A 20132-nucleotide genomic window follows, 5' to 3' on the forward strand; every position below is an offset into this window, starting at 1 on the left:
GTATTTCGAGATAAGCTTATATTTTTAAATTTCTTTAATTGATCAGGACACAACACTTCAACTGCTTTAATAATACATTCGCGAATAAATTCTCCTTCAGTGAATGGATTCGACTTGCTTGCAATTAAATGGGATAACAAATAACTGGTTTTTACCGTAGTTCTATCATCTTCTATAGGTTTGGTAAATGCACTTGGTTGATTTTGAAGTGTCAACTTTAATTCTGACAATTTATCTTCATGAAGTTTTGCAACATATTTGTCATAGTTTTCTTTATGATTTGTATCATAATGCCTTTTAATATTATATTCTTTGCAAACTGTAATAGAGTTTCTACATATCAGGCATAATTTTTTATCCCTGAATACAAAATATTGTAACTCCCATTTTTCTTTAAAACTACAATGTTCTTCTTCAATTAATCATTTTTTACTCATACTGGTTGAAGGGTTCGACATTATTTTTATAAATTCTTTATTATTATTATTTTTTTATTAATTATAAAGAAAACACCACACTTTCTTATGACTTGAAAATTGCTAATGGCTAGCCTTCGATTGCTGTGGTCAGCCGCGTACGTAGACTTGCTTGTTAAAATTCGATATTTATACAGTGGTGTAACAACAAGATTTTTGAAATGACAAATAGAACATTATTTCATTTTTGAAAATTATGGAGACAACTACCTTGTTTGAATAAAAACTTTAGTTTAGTATAACTAAAATCTACATTCGACGTTTCGACCTTTATGTCAAGGTCATCTTCTGGAGTGTACACACTATACACAGAAAACAAGCTGCACTACAATCAAACTGGTTTGTTAAAGTTACTGATCAACTGCTACAACAATTGTTGGCCTGACCTCTGTTGAAAAAAAATTATACATCAACGCTAGAGTCCTATTATTAGTGTTATCTGTTGGTTGTAGAAATACACTGGGTGCAACAACAAGTCTATGTATCTATCAATATACACATATTAACATCATGATTATACATGTACATTCCAGCCAGTTGGTATGGAATGGTTTCTAATACTAGCTGAAGATTGTCTAGAGACCTGACTTATGCTGGATCTTATATATTAGGTAGGCTGAATGTGTGCCATCCAGATCCTTAGAATTTTCATGCCATCTTTGTTGTTGATATTTGAGTGGTTTATCAGGATTTCGTAGACTTCCTTAAATTTCCTTTCATACCAGGTTTTTGTATGGTGTAAAGAGCGGGATCTTTTCCAGTTGATTTGATGTAAGGTGTTGAGTGCATGATCTGAGAGGCCTGCTTCACCATAATGGTGAAGCAGGCCTCTCAGTTCAAAAAAAAAATGGGAGAGAAGGAGGTATTAATTTGATCTTAACCTGACTTGCCATAGCAAAAGTGCCAGATATATTTTTTGTGTTCATTGAGGCGGATATCCCACAGTTCTTCCTGTCTGTCCATAGTAGGCTCGATGACATGAACATGGCACTTCATACACTCCTGGATGTGATAAAGGAGAGAATCTGTCTTTAGGTGAAAGGATGAGAGTTGCAAATTTCGCATGAAGTTTAAATACGGTGCGTAGTTGGTGTTCCCATAATAATTACCCTCCTTCCACTCATTTCATCAATTTGCCTATGCATACTATCTCCACCATCTATTCCATCACCTGGTCTACAGCAGCACCCAACTGCACATTTTGTTCCTTTAGTCTCAACCTCACACCAAATAGCCTCAAATGAGCTCTTTTCACTATCCTGCAATACAACTTCTATTCTCCTTGGTTGTAGTTCATCAGCTATCATCAATAACACTCTTTCCCCATTTTATTCTCTCTGTCCCTCCTGAACACACTATACCCTACACATTCTATCCCACTAACTATATCATCTTCTGTCAGCCATGTTTCACTAATGCCAATAACCTGTGGCCAGAAAGAGCCAACCAAGGCCAAAAATTCTTCCTTCTTGTTCCTAATACTCCTGGCATTAGTATACATGAAATGCAGAGGTCCATTTTTCCCACCCCTATCTTGATGCGTTATACTAACTATCCCATTCTGATTTCTCGTTCTTCGTACTGGCTCGGGCACATTATAAACATTCTTACACTCAACTGCCTCACTGATGTCTGCATACCCACTTCCTCCCCTCCTTAATAGTTCTAGTTTCCCTGATTTTGCACATCCACTCTCACTTCACTCAGCAACACTTTTTCCAGTTTTCGTACACCAAATCCATTCAAATGTAAGCCATCCATCTTGTACAAATCCTTTCGCCCATCAAACTCACTCCACACATCCACAAACTCCTCACCACACCATCTGCATAACCTGCAGATAGTCATTTGCGATTATGGCCCTCCTTCTAAACTCTTCTCTGTCATACCGCGGCAACAAACTCACTATCCTAACTTTGTCACTCTTTTCTTTCGCTACCTCTAATACTTCCTTCACGTCCTCTCTCATATCAAATTTATCTCCTTTCAAATCATTCGTTCCTGCTACAGCTATCATTTCTTTCACCCTCTGCATCTGCGCTCTAATACTCTCACTTACATCCTTAATTTTCGCACCCGGTAAGTACGATTTAGTTAAACCCCTCATCTATGACACTTCTTACTAATGAGTCACCGTACAACGCTCTTTCCTTCATTTCTGAAACACTCCCAATCATACGCTTATTCCATTCATACACTAGCTTATTTCTGTTTGCCGAGGCGCTCTGGAAAGAGTTTTGCAGTCTCTCCAACTGCCGCTTCGCCCTATGTATTACTCTGTGTAACCGTATGATCTCACTCATTACAGCTAATTTCTCATTTTTTTCATCATTCAAACAGTTTTCTCTCTCTGTATAATTACTTCCACTCTCTCATTCATCACTGCTCTCATTGCTATCTTGTACAACATCACAATTTACTGTCAAACCACTATTTTCTCTCACATTCTGGCTTTCTTCTACAACAACTATCTCATGACCTGACCCACACTTCAATTCCTCACTTTCAGCACAGTCTCCCACCACTGTCATTATCTATCCAAACTCCAGCCTCTTTTGAGAATGCATACATACCACACGTCACACTAAACGAATTCCCTTACATTAAAGTTTTTGAACAAAGATGTGAATTCTTGGTCGCCATTGTTTTTCGTCGCATTGCCGCCATGTGCTATGCTATCAATCTTATCTTTAAACTACTAGTTTAATTAAAGCGGAAATCACATCAAAAATCACAGACACACCAAGCTACCAAAAACAAACAATACCACGGCAAGATTAAATCGATATTGCCAATTTATTCTCAAAATAATACTTATCTTTTCGGGAGCTCTCAGCAAACACCACGCAGAGTGTAGCCCACTAGCGGACTATCTAATTGTTGAGATGGGTGATGGTGTGATTGTCTGTGTGAATATTTCGCCTTATGTGTGGGTTTTCTATAAACCGAGAATGAAAAGGAACCTTCTGGAAGATGTGCAACTAGTGTGTCCAGGAAGGGCACACAGTCATTGGTTTCTAGTTCCATTGTAAAGTAGATTTTTGGGTTCTGGTTATTTAAATGCACTAAAAATGTATTCTAAGCCGCCCCAAAATAATGTCCCACATAAAGAAATCATGGCACTAAAAGAGCTACACAATAATAACCACATTACCATAACCAAAGCAGACAAAGGAAACAACTGTGGTGAAGGATACAACAGAATATGAAAGCAAAATGCATGCACTTCTCCAAGATGACTCAGCATACCAAATTATAGATCGGGAACCCATCAACTCACAAAAGAATAAGGTGTGCAAATTATTGAACAAAGTCACTTCCTGGCCTGAAGAAACAGTCAACAAACTCAAGCCCTTCCACGTTAAAACAACCAGGATAGATGGAGCTCTAAAAATTCACAAACAAGGTACACCTTTACGCCCTATTGTAGATAGTATAAACAGTCCTACATATAAACCTGCTAAAGATTTAGCCAAACTACTAGCCACTTTTCTCCCTCTTTTGTTAAAAACTACTCACCTAAAAAGTATTTTAGAAAACCACACCTTAAAGTTCAGACTTAATGGTGAGTTTTGATATCACCTCACTATTCGTGAATGTACTATTAACTGAAACCCTTAATTTACTAAATTCACAATTTCCCTCTGATATTTAAATTTCCAACTATTTAAATTCACAGTACAAACAGGTTATTTTACATGGAAAGGGAAAATACACAAACAATTAGATGGGACAACTAAGGGATCCCCCCCCCCCTTTTTCTCCCACCAGCCAATTTCTACATTGAACATCTGGAAAAGCTATCTATCAATACAGCCACTCTTAAACCTACTCTCTGACTACACTATACTGATGATGTGTTTGCTATTTGGCCACATGCCTATACACATTGAATAGATTTTTAGTGCATTTAAATAGCCATCACCTAAGGACAGATTCTCTCCTTTATCATATTAAGGAGTCTATGAAGTGCCATGTTCATGTCATCGAGCCTACTATGGAGAGACAGGAAGAACTGTGGACATTCGCCTCAGTGAACACAAAAAATATATCCGGCACTTTTGCTATGGCAAGTCAGGTCTAGCAGACCATGCTTTGGATAAACCACACAGGATTGATTGGAAAAAAAAAACAAAAGTGCTGCACAGAAGCTTTTACAAGTCAGAGAAATTGTTCCTGGAATCAACAGAAGCCTTGAAACACACTCTGAACCTCAACAAGTATGATTGTATAAATCTACCAAAGATTTGGGAGACGGTCATCCTAAGACCAAATTAATACCTGCCTTCTCTCTCTCTCTCGTTTTTTTTTTTTTTCAAATTTAGATGGTGCCTTTAGGACTTTATTCTTTGTGTTGCATGCTACAATTGCTCAAACTAATCCCATTGTTATAACAGACTGTGGTTGTCTCGCTACTGTAACAAACTTAGTGTGCTCTGAAGATGCTGAATAGAATACTGAATATGTGCACCACACATTCCATTTCAAGGAGGAAAGAAGTATATGTACTATAAAAAATACATCAATATTTCATTTAACAATTATAATGAAAAATGAATGTACTAGTAAATCAGGCAGTTTACCTCATAACAAAAGAGAAAATGATCTAATAATTTAGAGAGAAAATCCAATTTTCCAGCACCACTTTTGACTCTCACAATATTGCCTTCTCTCACATTCACTATACCTTCATCAACTAATCCTTGTAATGTATGGCTGAAGTCCTAAAAGAAAAAACATCAACAAATAAAAATTTTAAATGTTTATTATGAAATATAAAAGAAATAAACTAATTAAGAGTTAGAAAAAATTAAAACCATCAAAAGGCAGATTTTCATAATAGAATTCCTGAAGTAGAGGTGGGTTGTTAAATTTTTCTTGCAAATCAAGTAAATTGCTGGTCGTGGCTAGTCTCAGCTCTCCAGACAGACAGACTGTGAAGGTGAATTCCACAATGGACATGAATGTTTATGAATGCATGATAGTAGACGATTTTCACTGGCTGCTATAGACTAATAACCTGTTTATTGAAGACATATGTTCTGCTTTTTCTCTAAGAGCAAATTTTACTGGATTGCCTAAACCTTAGCATGTGCACATCTAAAATATGTAGTTTCCAACCTTTTGTGAGTAGAGATTGGCATTAAAAAAAAAAAAAAATGCTGTCTATGCAATTACAATAGCTTGTATATATATACTACTGTGACTGATCACTGGTTCCAAGCCAGGTGAAAAGGAGGGATGATGAAGGGATAAAACTAAACATTATGATTATGAAAACAATGTGCATAAAAAAAAAATCAGAACCAATTAAAAGATGGATACAAAGATGACAAGAGGTTATTAACATCATGCTCCCAATAATTTTGTCAATTCTTCACACTGAACTTGACAACCTACAGCATATTTAATACATCAGTAGCCTAATGGTATGATAATCTGGGAACCCTGTTCTGGAGACCAACATGAAATTGTTTCAAACCACTTCAGGCCTCCAATAAGCAGGGTGGCAGTCTCACATGGTGAAGTGAAGAAAAACTTCTATCACTTTAGCCTTTCACAAACAACCATGTCACAGTGGACTTCAAGAACTATAGCCTTTCAGTGAGCAGAGATGCTATCCACATGGCCAATGACTGGCAGTTACATATTCTCTCTCTCTCTCTCTCTCTCTCTCAGAAAAGTATAATAAAAATTGCCTGGTGTTATTAGAACAATATATGAAACAGGAAGGGCTTATATAACAGCAAAGGAAATGAATAACTTTAAAATCAATATATGTGCTCTGAAATGAGACTTTTATGAAGAAAATGGCACACACAGGGAAAGGAAGGCTTTGATGATATATGAAAAAAGTAAAAAAAATTGCTTACAAAATGGACTCCGACAGAATACCTGTGCAAAATTTAATGTAACTATGAAAAGAAAGTATGTTATTATAATGATATTTATGCTCCAACAAGTAGTGAACAACAGAAGTCTTGAAAAAATGTTGTTCAGTGAAAGTTTATGCATAATGCAAAATGTAGCACCCCCAGGTCAAGTTTACTGGGCAAAGTAACACAAGACATAAGGGAAGTTGTGAGATGAACAATGTATTGCAGTTTATTATTATTATCAATAGACTTCTATGGAGTCAAAAGACTCATTGCAAGAGGTCCACCTTTCACATGCACTATCCATGTGCTCACCACACTCTCAGGCAATGCATGGCAATCACCCACCACTAACTATGCAAAAAATTTACTCCTCACCTCCCTTGCTCACACCCACCTTATACAGCTTCCAAGGATGGCCTCTCATTCTCCCCCCATCTCCATATATTATTATTACATAACATCTCCAGGGAGTCCAAAGACTCATCGAGGGAGGGTACCTACTCTACAACTCTCCATCTCCACCACTCTACCAGTTGCAACTACCTTCATCATCTACACCAACGCCATCTACTGCCGACCACCACCAGTATTTTCACAAACAAACATCCATCCATGCCCAAGGTGGGATTCGAATCCCACCTTGGGCATGTAAATATGCTAACCACTCGGTCAACCAGGCTGGCAATATTCTATGAAAAATCTCATCCATGCTAATCTGATAATTACTCTTTACCAACTTATGTCTCAATCATGTCTCTTCTCTTCCTTTTATCCACTAGGCTCTGTAATTTCCATTCTCTCAATCTGTCCTCATATTCCACATTCCAAAGACCAAATACAACTTAGTCAATCATCTCTGGATCCTCTCCAACATCTCATCCTTTGGAAAACCTGGAACCAAATATGTGCACAGTAATCTATATGCAGCCTGATCAAAGTCTTGTACAATGGAACCAAAACATCCTTACTTCTGCATGTCAGTGTTCTCCACATCATTCCCATAATCTGCTGTGTCGTTCTCACAATTTTAGCAAAATATCCACGAAATTTCAAGTCTCTATCCAACCCCCCCCCCCAAATCCTTCATCTCCTCCAAAATATCCCCACCAATCCTATACTCTGCATCCCATCTTTGGTTCCCAAATTTTAAAACCTTACACTTTGTAACAGTAAACTAACATCCCCACGCACTTGCCCATTCAGATAGTCTATTTACGTCCTCTTGCAAAGCCAACATCTACTCTACCTCTCATAACTCTCCCCAACTTTGCATCATCTGCCAACAGCTGTTATATATCACCAGGTACATTTAAGTCCATTCCAATTAAAAAACAATGATCCCAAAACAGACTCCTGGGGCATGCCATTTTCTCCCCATCACTCCCCCATATGCAACCTGTTCATATCTATCAGAGAGCCAATCTCCAATCTAATGCACTAATCTACTATCCAACCTCATCTGTTCCAATTTAACTATTAGTTTGCCATGTGAAAATCTATCAAAAAAGCCTTTGCAAAATCTACACATATTACTATATATGCATCCCACTTGTCCAATGTATTTGTTACCTTGCTATAATAAGCAAGCAGATTGCTAAAACATGTTCTTCCTTTAGCAAACTCATGCTGTCCGAAGAGAATTCTACTGCTGTCCGAAGAGAATTCTACTGCTGTCCATTAAAGAAAATTCTACTGCTGTCCATTAAAGAAAATTCTACTGCTGTCCAGTCAGTTCTGAATCCTTATCTTCACTAGATTCTCCAGCACTTTGACCACAATTCCAGATAAGCAGATTGGTCTATAATTCGAAGCCTTGGTCTTATCACCTTTATGAAGCAGAACAATTTTGCTATCTTTCCATTCCTTTGGGACCCGGGCTAATCCAAGACTTATGTTGAAATGTACGGTAAAGTTGTTAACTCCCTGGAACATTCTCTAAAGGCACATGGTGACATAATCAAGTCCTATGCCCTTTTTGACATTAAGTTTACTCAATTCCTCACCTCCTGCTCACTCACCATCAGTGGTTCCTCCCCATTCCCACTGCTCTCAAGTTCTGCATTATGTTACAATCACAAGGATGGAATTCTTTAATAAACTGCTCATATAACACCTCTACAATATCCTCCTCTGTGGTATCATTCTCCCATCATCAATGACCAACATCATCCTCCCATAATCATTCTTTCTTCTACTGGCCACAAATCGAAAAAAAAAAACTCCTTAGGATTTCTTTTAGCATCATTTGCTAACTGCTGCTCATAGCACACTTTTGCTACCATTACTAGGTGAGTCACTTTCCTTGCTTGTTTTTGTACTCCTCATGTAACCGACTATCTCCACTTATCTTGTGGCGCCTCCATAATGCCTTTTTCTTCCAGATTGCACGCTTCACCACTTCAGTCATCCATTTTACACCTACCTTATTTAATCTCCTGACCTTTGGAATATACTTAGTCATTGCCTCTGCCAGATAATTCTGGAGTAGAGACCAAGCAGCACTGATTTCCTTCCCATGAAATTCCTCATTCCATGATATCAATGCAAGCTGCCTCCTGAGTTTGCCATAACCACCTGCCTTATAGTTCCACATATAACTCTTTCTCACAAAATTATGATATGGCTGGCCACCATCCCAAGTGATCACTTCATTTACAACATCTTCTGATGAGATAATCAAATTTAAGACCCTCAATCCACGTGTACTTAAGGTAGCTATCCCTTAAAATTCAAGAAATGCATTCTCTTTGGTTCCTGATGCTGTCTCTTCAATCCAGTCTATATTATCATAATTGAAATTGTCCATAATGATCACCCTATTCTTATTAGCCAGACCAATCTGTCTAAACATTTTCTTCTCACTGCCTTCCACATTATCAGGTCTATAGCAACACCCTACTAAATATTTCATCCCATCCACCACACTTCACACCATACTGCTTCAAAACCACTGGCAGTATTTGCTGATAGTGGTTTTGACTCCCCTGCCATCATCAATAACACTCCTCCATCCTTTTTGCTTTATCTGTCTTTGTGAAAGACTACACATCCCTCCATCTTTATTCCTGTCAGAATGTCATCCTCATTCAACTATGTCTCACTTATACCAACACTTTTTTGGGCAAATGAACTCTATCAAGGCTACAGTTTCATTCTCCTTGTTTTGAATACTTCTAGCATTTTTAAAACATACACACTAGCTCATTTCTTTTTCTATAATATCCCACTAACCGCCACTTCTCGGACATTGCTCCTCTACACTCTCCCCTATCCATTCTTGTCTATCATCACTGATACTACATCCCTCCCCAGACCTAAATATCACCCCCATATCCTTGACTGTCTTAATCCTTTCTTGCACTCACACATCTACTCCTGAAACCATCATCTACAGTTTTCACAGTGCCTCCCTATCCACCCTGACCTTCCCCATTTCCCTGTCCACTCTTTGTTCCTTCTCGCTTATTCTTTCCAATCATGCCACTCTCCTCTCCTTTCACAATCTTGCCTACTTTACTCCTCCTCTTCTACAACACCTCTTGCTTCCTCAGGTCTTACATCACTTCAATCATTCTCTCTTGCAGCAACAATTTCTCTAATTGACACACAAATCCATTCAAATGTAGTCCATCTCTTTTATACAGCTCTATCCACCCCTCAAACTCATCCCACACATTCATAAATTAACTCCTTTCTCCTGATACAACTCTGCTAGCATACCATTCAAAATCTTTGCTCAGCTTCTCAACTCATCATCATCATACCTGGGCAACACACTGACTACACTGTTATCTTTTCACTCTCCTTAACAGCCTCATAATATCCATCCTAACATTCTTCTCGTCACCAGTCAGATCATTTGTGGCAACTACCACTATCAACTCTTTTGCTCATCTTATCTAATGCTTCAACCACCCTGCTCAATCGACCTCCTGGAAAAAACATACTTTATGCATCTTTTCATTCACCACACCTCTTATCATCGAATCTGCATACATTGCCACTCTCAAATCATTTGATATTTCTTTCAAATTTTTTGTCCCATTCTTCCTCACATTCCCATGCAAATCAGTAATTCTCTTCAGTTCATTCCTCATATGTTTAATCGCTTTCCTCATCTTTGCCAACTCTGCTTTCATATCTTGAATTGGTTTTTCAGTGCCATTTATGCAAATCACATTTTCACTACCTTACATGTCCACTGTCTTACCACTCATAATGCTAATTTACTGCCATCTACGCATGCTGTTTTACCAATCAACGTTGCTAACTCATTGCCACTTTTGCCTGCTGTCATACCGTTACCACTCAAGCATTCAGCCATACCATCAACTTCACTTACTCCTGTAGCTACATCCAAGATCTTTTGTCTGCTACCGCTTATGTTCAACAATATCTCATAATCCATAAGTATGCTGCACTTCGTACACATGCAAATTCTTTCATCTCTCTTATTATTTTTCCTCCCCATAAAAATATCCTTGATCTCTTCCCAAGAATACATACTGCACTCACGGCATCTCACCATTTTCTAAAACTCTATGCCACTTACACTCGTCTTTCGCACCATCTTATGTTCACCGCTATTTCACTCATATTAAATCTGCACACAAAAAACAAACAATATAATAAATACAAAATTATAACTACACTGAACACTGCCTGCTGATTGCAATTATCATACAACAATATTTAAAAAACTATCACTAATACCACACACAAAAAACTATCACTAATACTGCACACAAAAAACAAACAATATAATAAATACAAAATTATAACTACACTGAACACTGCCTGCTGATTGCAATTATCATACAACAATATTTAAAAAACTATCACTAATACCACACACAATTTCAAAATTAATGCATATCTTTTCACAGCAATTTCAACGAACACAACTTTTTCTTTGCTACCTAGTGGTCGTTAATGTATACTAATATATTAATAAGGTTTAGAGTTTTGGGCATTGGTTAGCACAACTTGGCCAAATTATATGCATTAGTGAGACATGGTTAACTGAGGATGATATAGTCAGAGGAATATAATGCTAGAGATATAATGCCTATAGAGAGGACAGAAGGAATAGGATAGGGGAGCGGAGGGGGATTTTGTCAATAATAGCAGAGGAATTAAAGCCAAAAAGAGTAGAAGGACAGCACAGTAACAGGGATTCAGAGGACAGTTTATTTAAAGCTATCTAGTGTAAGAAAAAACCAACAGGACTAAATATGTAATTGGTTGCTGCTATAATCCAGGAAAATGTAGATGACATGCACTCGCGAATTAACAGGTTGAATAATTATTATGGGAGATTTCAATATGGAGACATAGATTGAGAGGAGGAAAGATCACAGACTTGGAAGGAAATGGAATTTATACAGCTGCTGAGAGAAAATTACCAGAGACAACATGTAATGAAGGTAACATGGGGTTCAAGAGTGCTGGATCTGATCATTACATAGAGAACTTAACACTCACCAACATAGCTATGTTTCCTCCACTAGGAGAAAGTTATCACGTAGTCTTGACCAAGAAGATTGCCAGACATGCAAAATTTTCTATTAAGAAGGGATATATGTGGAATTACAAAGCAGGTGATTATGACAAGCTGAGGAGTCAGCTTTCAGCAGGGCAACGGCATAAGAATTTTAGGAGAGAGATGTTGGTCATGCATTGGAGGTAGTCAAGGGGTTTTTGAAGCAAGTAATATCTGAATGTACACCGAGAGCCAAAAGGATATAAATCAGGTAAGAGTTAGATGGATGAATAGCTTCACTAAGCAGGAGTTGCACATAAAGAAAAGGTGATCAGCATGCCAATAAGCGATATAAGGCTCAGGCAAGAAGGGCAACTTCTTATTATGAAGTCCCCCTTTTGCTGTGATGACTGCAGCAATACTTTGTCTTGCTGAAAGAGAATGCTCGGTTCTACAGAAATGCCACAAAGTAGGAAGCACTGCACTGTCTAGAACGTTCAGATACCTCTTGGAATTCAATGTTTATGGCACCACAAACAAAGGTCAGAGGCCAAGCCAGGAAAAACAAGACCATACCATCACCTCCAAATTTCATAGATGGGGTTACACACTCTGGGTAAGAGACATTCAGCCAGGAAAAACAAGACCATACCATCACCTCCAAATTTCATAGTTGGGGTTACACATTCTGGTAAAAGACATTCACTGGGCATCCACCAAACCCACACCCATCCATCTGTTTGTAAAGGATGTAGTGCGATTCATTGATCCATAATACAGTTTTCCAAGCTTCCCACTGCATACAGTGGTGCAAAGAGTATGTCCCACTGTACATACTCTTTGCACCACTGATTTGTGTTGGGTGAGAGAGAATGAGAGAATTTAATTTCTAACAAGCTGCATGTAGAAGCACCAAACCACAGACGGTGCATTCAACTTCTGAATAAAACTAATCCCAAATGCTGGAGGGCAGGAAATAGAAAAGCTTGAAAAATTATATGCCATAATAGGTCTTGTGCCCATTTATAACCTGCTGTGAAAGCAAAATTAGCTTGACATCTATAGCTCATTCTAAGTACAATCATCAGTGAGGGGTGAAGATGCATAAATTTTGATGTTATTATATCACCTTATCTTTTAGATGGAAGAATTTTGTTTTAGATTTCTTTCGGCATCCTATATATAATTATGGCCATTTTTATTCAACAGATCCAGAATTTTTACAATTTTGAAGGATTTGAAAATTAATCACAGTTTATTTCCAGATTGTACAACTTCCAATTTTTTTACTGTCATTTTAATATTCGAGGCACGTACTTTTTTTTTTTCTTCTGTAATTTGCATTTTTAGACAAACTAATTTTTCTAAGATGACAGTCACCTATTATAAGTGTTCCAAGTGCTCTTTTTCCCCTATGTTGTACTTTCCCCTGCAAGTATACTTTTTTTTGTGTTTCACTTATACATGTAGTGGAATATGTATGACCCAAATTACCTTGATCAAAGTGTTTCCTTCTATGAAAAAACTCCTTCAAATTGTGCAAAAAAATTAAAAACAGAAGCCCTGCAAAAAATTGTGTGGGTTGGGGGGACAAATAAAAATCTGAAATTTTTATGAGAGAGAGAGATTCTCAATAAGTGGCTATAAAGCTAAATTGATTGCAGTTTGCTATTTCATCTGTTCAGCCTAGACAGCCTTTTGAAAAATGGAGAAAACAAATTATTTTGTTTTCAGCAATACTTAGTACACCCACCAATCAAGACAATTTTTGGGCTTCAAAGTCAGCTGCTTATAATTTTTTTGCAGATTTTGAGGAAATTCTCATAGAAGAAATATTTCAAGGTGATTTTTTTTTAAAAATCAAAAACACACCTATGACAAATCAGCTGCTGGAACAATTTTAGTCTCTCTGAAGAGATGAAAATGGATGACATCAGCTATAAAAAAACAAAAACTATTAAAGGAAACTGCATGAACACAATTCTAAGGTGATATGATATTCTAAATAATATATAATGATCTATGCGAGAGAGAAAAAGGCCCAGTAGAAGCTAGATTACAGAGTATCTATCTAGAAGATTATAATAACTACCAATAAGAGTATATTTCATAAACCAAGACAGAGGTAAGAAGTTTTCACTTGCAGATAGAGAAATTCATCAAATATATGTATGGTTTTCAGTAGATCTTCACATGTGCTCTCCAGTTGAAGGAAAAAGATGATGGCACTTCATCTTTCACTAGTATGTTCAGTATCATGGAACTGAAAACAGCAATTTTCTATAATGCAATTCAACTACTCCTATGTTTATTCCCATAAAAAGAAATCTGGAGAGATTGAATCTGGTTACCAAGGTGACTATATGACAGGACCTGCACTCACAATCCATCAGTCTGGAAACCGATCCTTCAGTTACTCATTCAACTGCATCATGATAGAAAAGGTATCCAAAGAAATACATAATTTAGTATACTGTAGAAGGTAACTGAATTATTACCAGAGAGAGAAAGAGCTACAATAAAAACTATGCATTTGATCACACAGTGAGCAACTGAAGAGGCACCTGGATATAAAAAAAAAGAGAACATCATACAAAGATTATGATGTGGCACAGTCTCCTTTTGCTCAACAGATTGTTCTAGAACTGAGAGGTATCAAGAACAACAGCCCGAGTTTTTGAAACATTTTCATTTAATTTATCTAGGGATGGCTAACACAGACAAGTCCTTGTTGAATAGCTGGCTGTAGTAAAATCTATATGGCGATTATTGATTAAGCAGAAGTTGAACACCGATAAGTTTCTTCATTATCCCGCAAAGAATAATGTAAGGACTACAAACACTGACACTTAGAAGGCATTCATTTTCCTTTTGTATATACACTTAATATGAGCCAAGTTCTAATCAACAAAGCCCATTTTTGCTATTCAACTGATAACAGTAAAAGCAGAAAAATATAACAAGATAAAGGATAACATAAGATTAACTCTGGAGCACAGTTGTCAGAACAGCAGGAGGGATACTATCAATATTGGTCAGGCTATAATAAAGTGCAATTTATACTTCCTTATGACCAAGTTTTCAGTTATAGAAAATGTTATTAATAATAATACTGTTCAGAAATACAAATATTGACACAAGAAAATGCAAAAAGATACCAATTAAATAACTATGTGAAAAAAAAAAAAAAAAAAACACTGTATTACACAGGAGACTTACAGTATCAAAAATAATTAACCATTGAACAGATTAACTACTTACCTCCTCTTCTTTTTCTCTTTCAAATACAAACTCCCTTTGTAATAACCTTCTCAGAACTTTATACTTGCAGAAAACAGCATCTAAATTAAATATTACAGAAATTATTACAACATATTTCAATAATCCAATATGCTGATTGTATACATATACAATCATTAAAACATTCTAGAGTTAAATCCATATTATCATTTAAAGAACATAAATACTCATGTCATGAAAAACATTCTGGGAAAAGACTTCACTATTTTCATATGACACCAACTAAAACACAAAAATATGAGAGGAACATTTATACATTCCTCTTGTTATGCACTTTGGTATTTCCAATCACAAGATTTTGTTGCCACTGAGAATGGTCTACAGTTTGGTATAATCAAATTCCAGCCCACCACATCTTTGGATGATAGTCTTCAAAATATATGCATTTTCAAACCAGTATTCCTACATAAATTAAAATAAGATGAGATCACCTCAGATGCCTCCTTAAAAACCTGGAATAGCAGCTATCAAAACAGCATTAATAACTGGTAGATGATGAAACATGTTGATTTCATGACATGTTTAGTTTATCCATATTTATGACACATCAAATCTACTTGTTCTAGATAACAAATAGATTCTGACTTCAAACTGTGTCCTTTCACAACAGAAAGACAGTTTGTAATACCAGAGTGAATTTCAGACAATGGACTTGCAGTGATTGACTTTAATTTTTATAATCTACTCAAAAAAACAAAGCTGAAAGATTCAATGTAACGAAATAAGATACACAGTGGTTGGAAATAAAATGCAGGAGAATTCTAAATTAAGTGATAGTGGAATATTAACACCATTAACTGGAGACGGCAAACACCACCCAATGGGTAAAATCAGTACTACACGTAATCCAGTAGTTACAAGTGACTGATGACAAGTTATGGGCACTGGCTATAAATGACAAATTGCTTCAGGAGAAGACAAACTCTGCATTCAAGTGGTTGAGATAATAGAAAGTTTTATATGAGTGTGTGATTGACAGTTATTTAGTTGGTAAGTAAATCTTGTATTTTTTTTCAAATCAGATAATGTCGGCATGGTGCCAACACATGGTAGAACAATGGCAGCAAAGATGTAAATTTAAATCACCCAACAATGACAAGATTTTGTATATGTGCAAGATGTATTCATTGCGAAAGTTAAAGGATTTATGGAAGGAGAGTGAAACTGGTGAGCGAATGTGTATTAAGTGTTTTGAGAGTGAGTGCCAGTTAGATGGCAAGAACGAAACAAATGTTAGTCAAGTAGACAGTATTGATACTAGAATGGAAAATGTTAATGTCAGAATTAATATTGAACATGCAGCGGTGGAAATACAGGAGAACAAAACTGACCTAAATAAGGTCAAAGTGTCGATGCTTGTTATCCTTCACAGAACAAAGTGCAAAATTAAAAAGTTGCACAAGCAGCAAGAGATTAGTAGAGCAAGGAAGACAAAGGAAGAATCAAGTTCATGTAAACAAATGAGAAAAACAAGGCAATGAGAAAATTTATGCATGAAGACTATGCTTAGAGGAGTACTTAATGAAAGTAACAAAATCATGTTTCCCTGGCAGAAGAACTAATTGTCTTGGTTGGTACTAATGATCTGAGAGGATAGAAGTATTCGATGATGGAGGATGTGAAGTTGTTCGACAAAGCAAAAATGAAGAGCGAGAAAGTGAAGAGTAAGTCTTCTGCATTCTAATGTTAAAGGCAAATTGGGAGGACATTGATAGCAAACAAATCAATATGCAGGTTGTGCAGACTTATGGTCTGAGTTTGAAAACAAGACCCAAACCTTGGGGTCTCAGTGGCAAACTCCGGAGAAGACATTGATTCAAATAAGGAGGTATGTGGTGAAGTTGTCAGCAAGGATAAAAAAAAATGAGAACACTATGGTAGATACAAGAAGTGAAAGAAAGCAGTCCTGGAAAAGAAAAAAGCATACCAAAAGTTCCTAGCAAATAAGTCGGCAGATGCTCTAAAAGAATAAAGAGAAAAATGTAAGAGTTAATTGTGTGTAAAAGTAACTAAACAAAAGTTGTGGGAAGACTTTGGTAAGAATATAAAAAATAAATATCAGGAAGGTGGCAAAATGTTCTGGAGGCTATTGAATAAGCTTGGAAATAGAGGAAAGTGTACTGTAAAAGGAATCAAAGATGATAGGGTTTTAGTATTAGGTGTCGAGAGAGAGAGCTTTGTTTACTGAACATGCTGAAACAAGATGATTTAAAATAGGCTGTCAGTATGGGAAAAGAGAATGGGTGTCGGTTTAATGTGGAAAAATGTCAAGTTATGGATAAATCTATTACAAGTAGTATACCACATTGATGGACCTATGCTCCAGGAAATAAATGAAGCTAGGGATTTAGGGGGGGGTGGTGGTGGTAGACAGAGTTGAAGCTTAGAGGAAACATTGCTAAGGTTACTAACGTAGCTCATAAGATTACTTGCCTATTGAAGAACACACTAACCAGTATAGATAAGAAAGTTGTTCCTCTTTATAAGGCCTGATGTATGTCCATATCTGGATTACTGGGCTCAGATCTGGTCTCCTGGATTTCTTGTGAGATGAGGAAATGGTGGAGAGGATCCAGAGGCAATTGACCCAGATTGTGAGTGGTCTATGGAATGTTTCCTATGAGAATAAATTGAGGGTGTGTGGATTGCAAATTTATTGATAGGCAAAAAAAGAAAAGAGAGGATATGATAGAAACAGAGTGTTTCACTTGGTTATACTATAAGTTAAAGATGTCAAGAAATTATATTCTTGGTTTCATCCTTTATCCAAGTGTAAGTAAACAAAGTTTGTATATATGTATAATGTGTAATGTAATATAGCCTCTATATGTATAATGCATATAGAGGCTAATAACTTCACATCAATTGCCTTAGTATCCCATAATGCAAAGCACATATCCTTACAGACAAATATTACTTCAACCTTGGTATCATTCTGGGTCTGGCTCCCACTGATGAGACTTCAATAAAGGTTGAAACCAGTGGCCCTTCCCATAATGCATAGCATTATACTTGTCCATAAGTATATGTGCCTTGCATTATGGATACTAAGGCAATTGATGCGAAATCATTAGCCTCTATATACAAGTAGCCCAGTCGTGAAGTTATTTCACATGCAAACTTTGTTTGCTTTACTTGAATGGATGAAATCAAAAATATAATTTCTTGGCATTGTTAATTTATATCATAGAAACATTTAAGTTACTTAAAGGGTTTTATAGAATTGATGCTGAGGAAATGCTTCAGCACTTGGTTAGAAGGGAAAAACAAGAGGTCATCAATGAATATTGAGTAAAGTATGGTTAGTAAGGGATCTGAGGACTAGATTTTTCTTTTAGAGTTGTGAATGAATGGAATGGGTTGCCTGAATCAGTTGTGAATGTTTTGTCTGTTAATGGGTTCAATGAGAGGTATGACAGAGCAGATTCTGTGGACAGTTTAGATCTCCTGCAACGAGTCTTTGGACTGCATGGAAGTGCGCATACAATAATAATCAAAACAGTTCAAACCACTGGGTTGCAACTCTGCTAAATTTCATGCATCTCATTATACTTTTTTTTTATTATTGAAAATTTAAATTTTATAATTTTTGTTTCTCCTGTATGTATACTGGATTCATGTAAATAAAAAATGTATTTAATAATTTAATAAATTGTTTCACATATTTGTAATTTACTATAATGCAAATATTAAAAAAAATAACTTTTATAATTATCTGTGCTGAATGAAATATAAATTTTCCAAACTGACTTTACCTGAGAAGGAAAGAAGGGCACACAATGGTGTGAATGAAATTTTAAAAAGGGGAATGCATATACCAAAAGTTTGGGAAATACTGGTCTAGACTGAGTCCCTAAATCTGCTCTTGCTTTCGTGTGTTAACAAATATCTCACATTTTTTAATAATAATATAATTAGTGTTTTGATCAATTTATCAGATATGTTACATTCAAACATATCTGATAAATTGATCAAAACATTAATTATATTAAAAAGATAAATAAAAACATTCCATTCTGTTATAAACATATCTGATAAATTGATCAAAACACTAATTATATTAAAAAGATAAATAATAAATGACAATATTACCTTGTTTTTCTAAAACAATACCATTCTCAAACATTGCTAGAGCTATCATGGCAAAATGTACTAACAACTGAAGAACCTGATTCTCGTAGTGATAAAGATACATTTGAGGTAGTGAATGTCTCAATGTTTCTGCACTTAACCTAAAAGGAATCTGAGTAGATCTTTTCTTCTCTAGTTCGCATTCTTTAGGTGCAACAAATCCATCTGCAGAAATCTCAATGATGTTTGAATGTAACTCAATGGCTGAGTAGACACTAGAGGTAAGATCATCTGCAAAAATAGAAATGTTTGCATTTTTCAGATACTTTTATGAAATTCATGTGATTAAATTTTTAAAGAACAATTTTTTTTCTATTATTTCTACATTATTTGACGATTATATCAGAATCTAGTATCAGATATGCAACAACCAATTATCAAAAATTCAAATATAAATAAGAATGGATATGTAAATTAAGGACAAGATACAGATTCAACTGGTGTTTGATTTAGGTAATTACTTTATTTTCCACTATATCTTTACTCCTAACATGGAGGTAAAAATAAAAAGGGCTGCCTTTCCTTCTTAGAGCTTCTTGTTATAAAAAAACTTGTTCATCATTAATTTTCCATCTACAAATACATTTTGTCTTCTCAGATAATTCTTAAAATTAAAAATTAAATTCTTAAAAATTAAATACCAACAAGACAATGTTAAATTAGACTTGCACTTTTGGTTCCACAAACTCCTTTTATGAACAAGACCTCAAGCTATTAAATTTGCTTTTCTCTCCCTATTGATCATAACTCAACATTCTGTACATTCAAGATTCATCAGAAATGTTGCAATAAAATCTGACAGACTCTAACATTCAAGAAATCCACATTACCTTTAGAGTGATTTCAAAATCTATCTAAGATTGG

The 20132-nt window shown here is 35.9% G+C and overlaps 1 protein-coding gene across 2 annotated transcripts in view; it reads right to left on the reverse strand.

Moving 5' to 3' along the window:
• Gnpat (dihydroxyacetone phosphate acyltransferase) overlaps positions 1-20132 on the reverse strand; it is a 172028-nt gene that overhangs the window by 42106 nt on the left and 109790 nt on the right. For both annotated transcript variants that reach the window (XM_090399390.1, XM_090399389.1), the window contains exons 9-11: positions 19230-19499; positions 15099-15178; positions 5060-5200 (exon numbers count right to left, since the gene is read on the reverse strand). In XM_090399390.1, coding sequence (XP_090255516.1) covers positions 5060-5200; positions 15099-15178; positions 19230-19499 — 491 coding nt within the window. The remainder of the gene's footprint in view (positions 1-5059; positions 5201-15098; positions 15179-19229; positions 19500-20132) is intronic.

Source organism: Typopeltis vanoorti, chromosome 10 (genome assembly GCF_054136105.1).
Source record: "Typopeltis vanoorti isolate ZY-2024b chromosome 10, IOZ_Tvanoo_1.0, whole genome shotgun sequence".
NCBI classification, from domain to species: domain Eukaryota; kingdom Metazoa; phylum Arthropoda; class Arachnida; order Uropygi; family Thelyphonidae; genus Typopeltis; species Typopeltis vanoorti.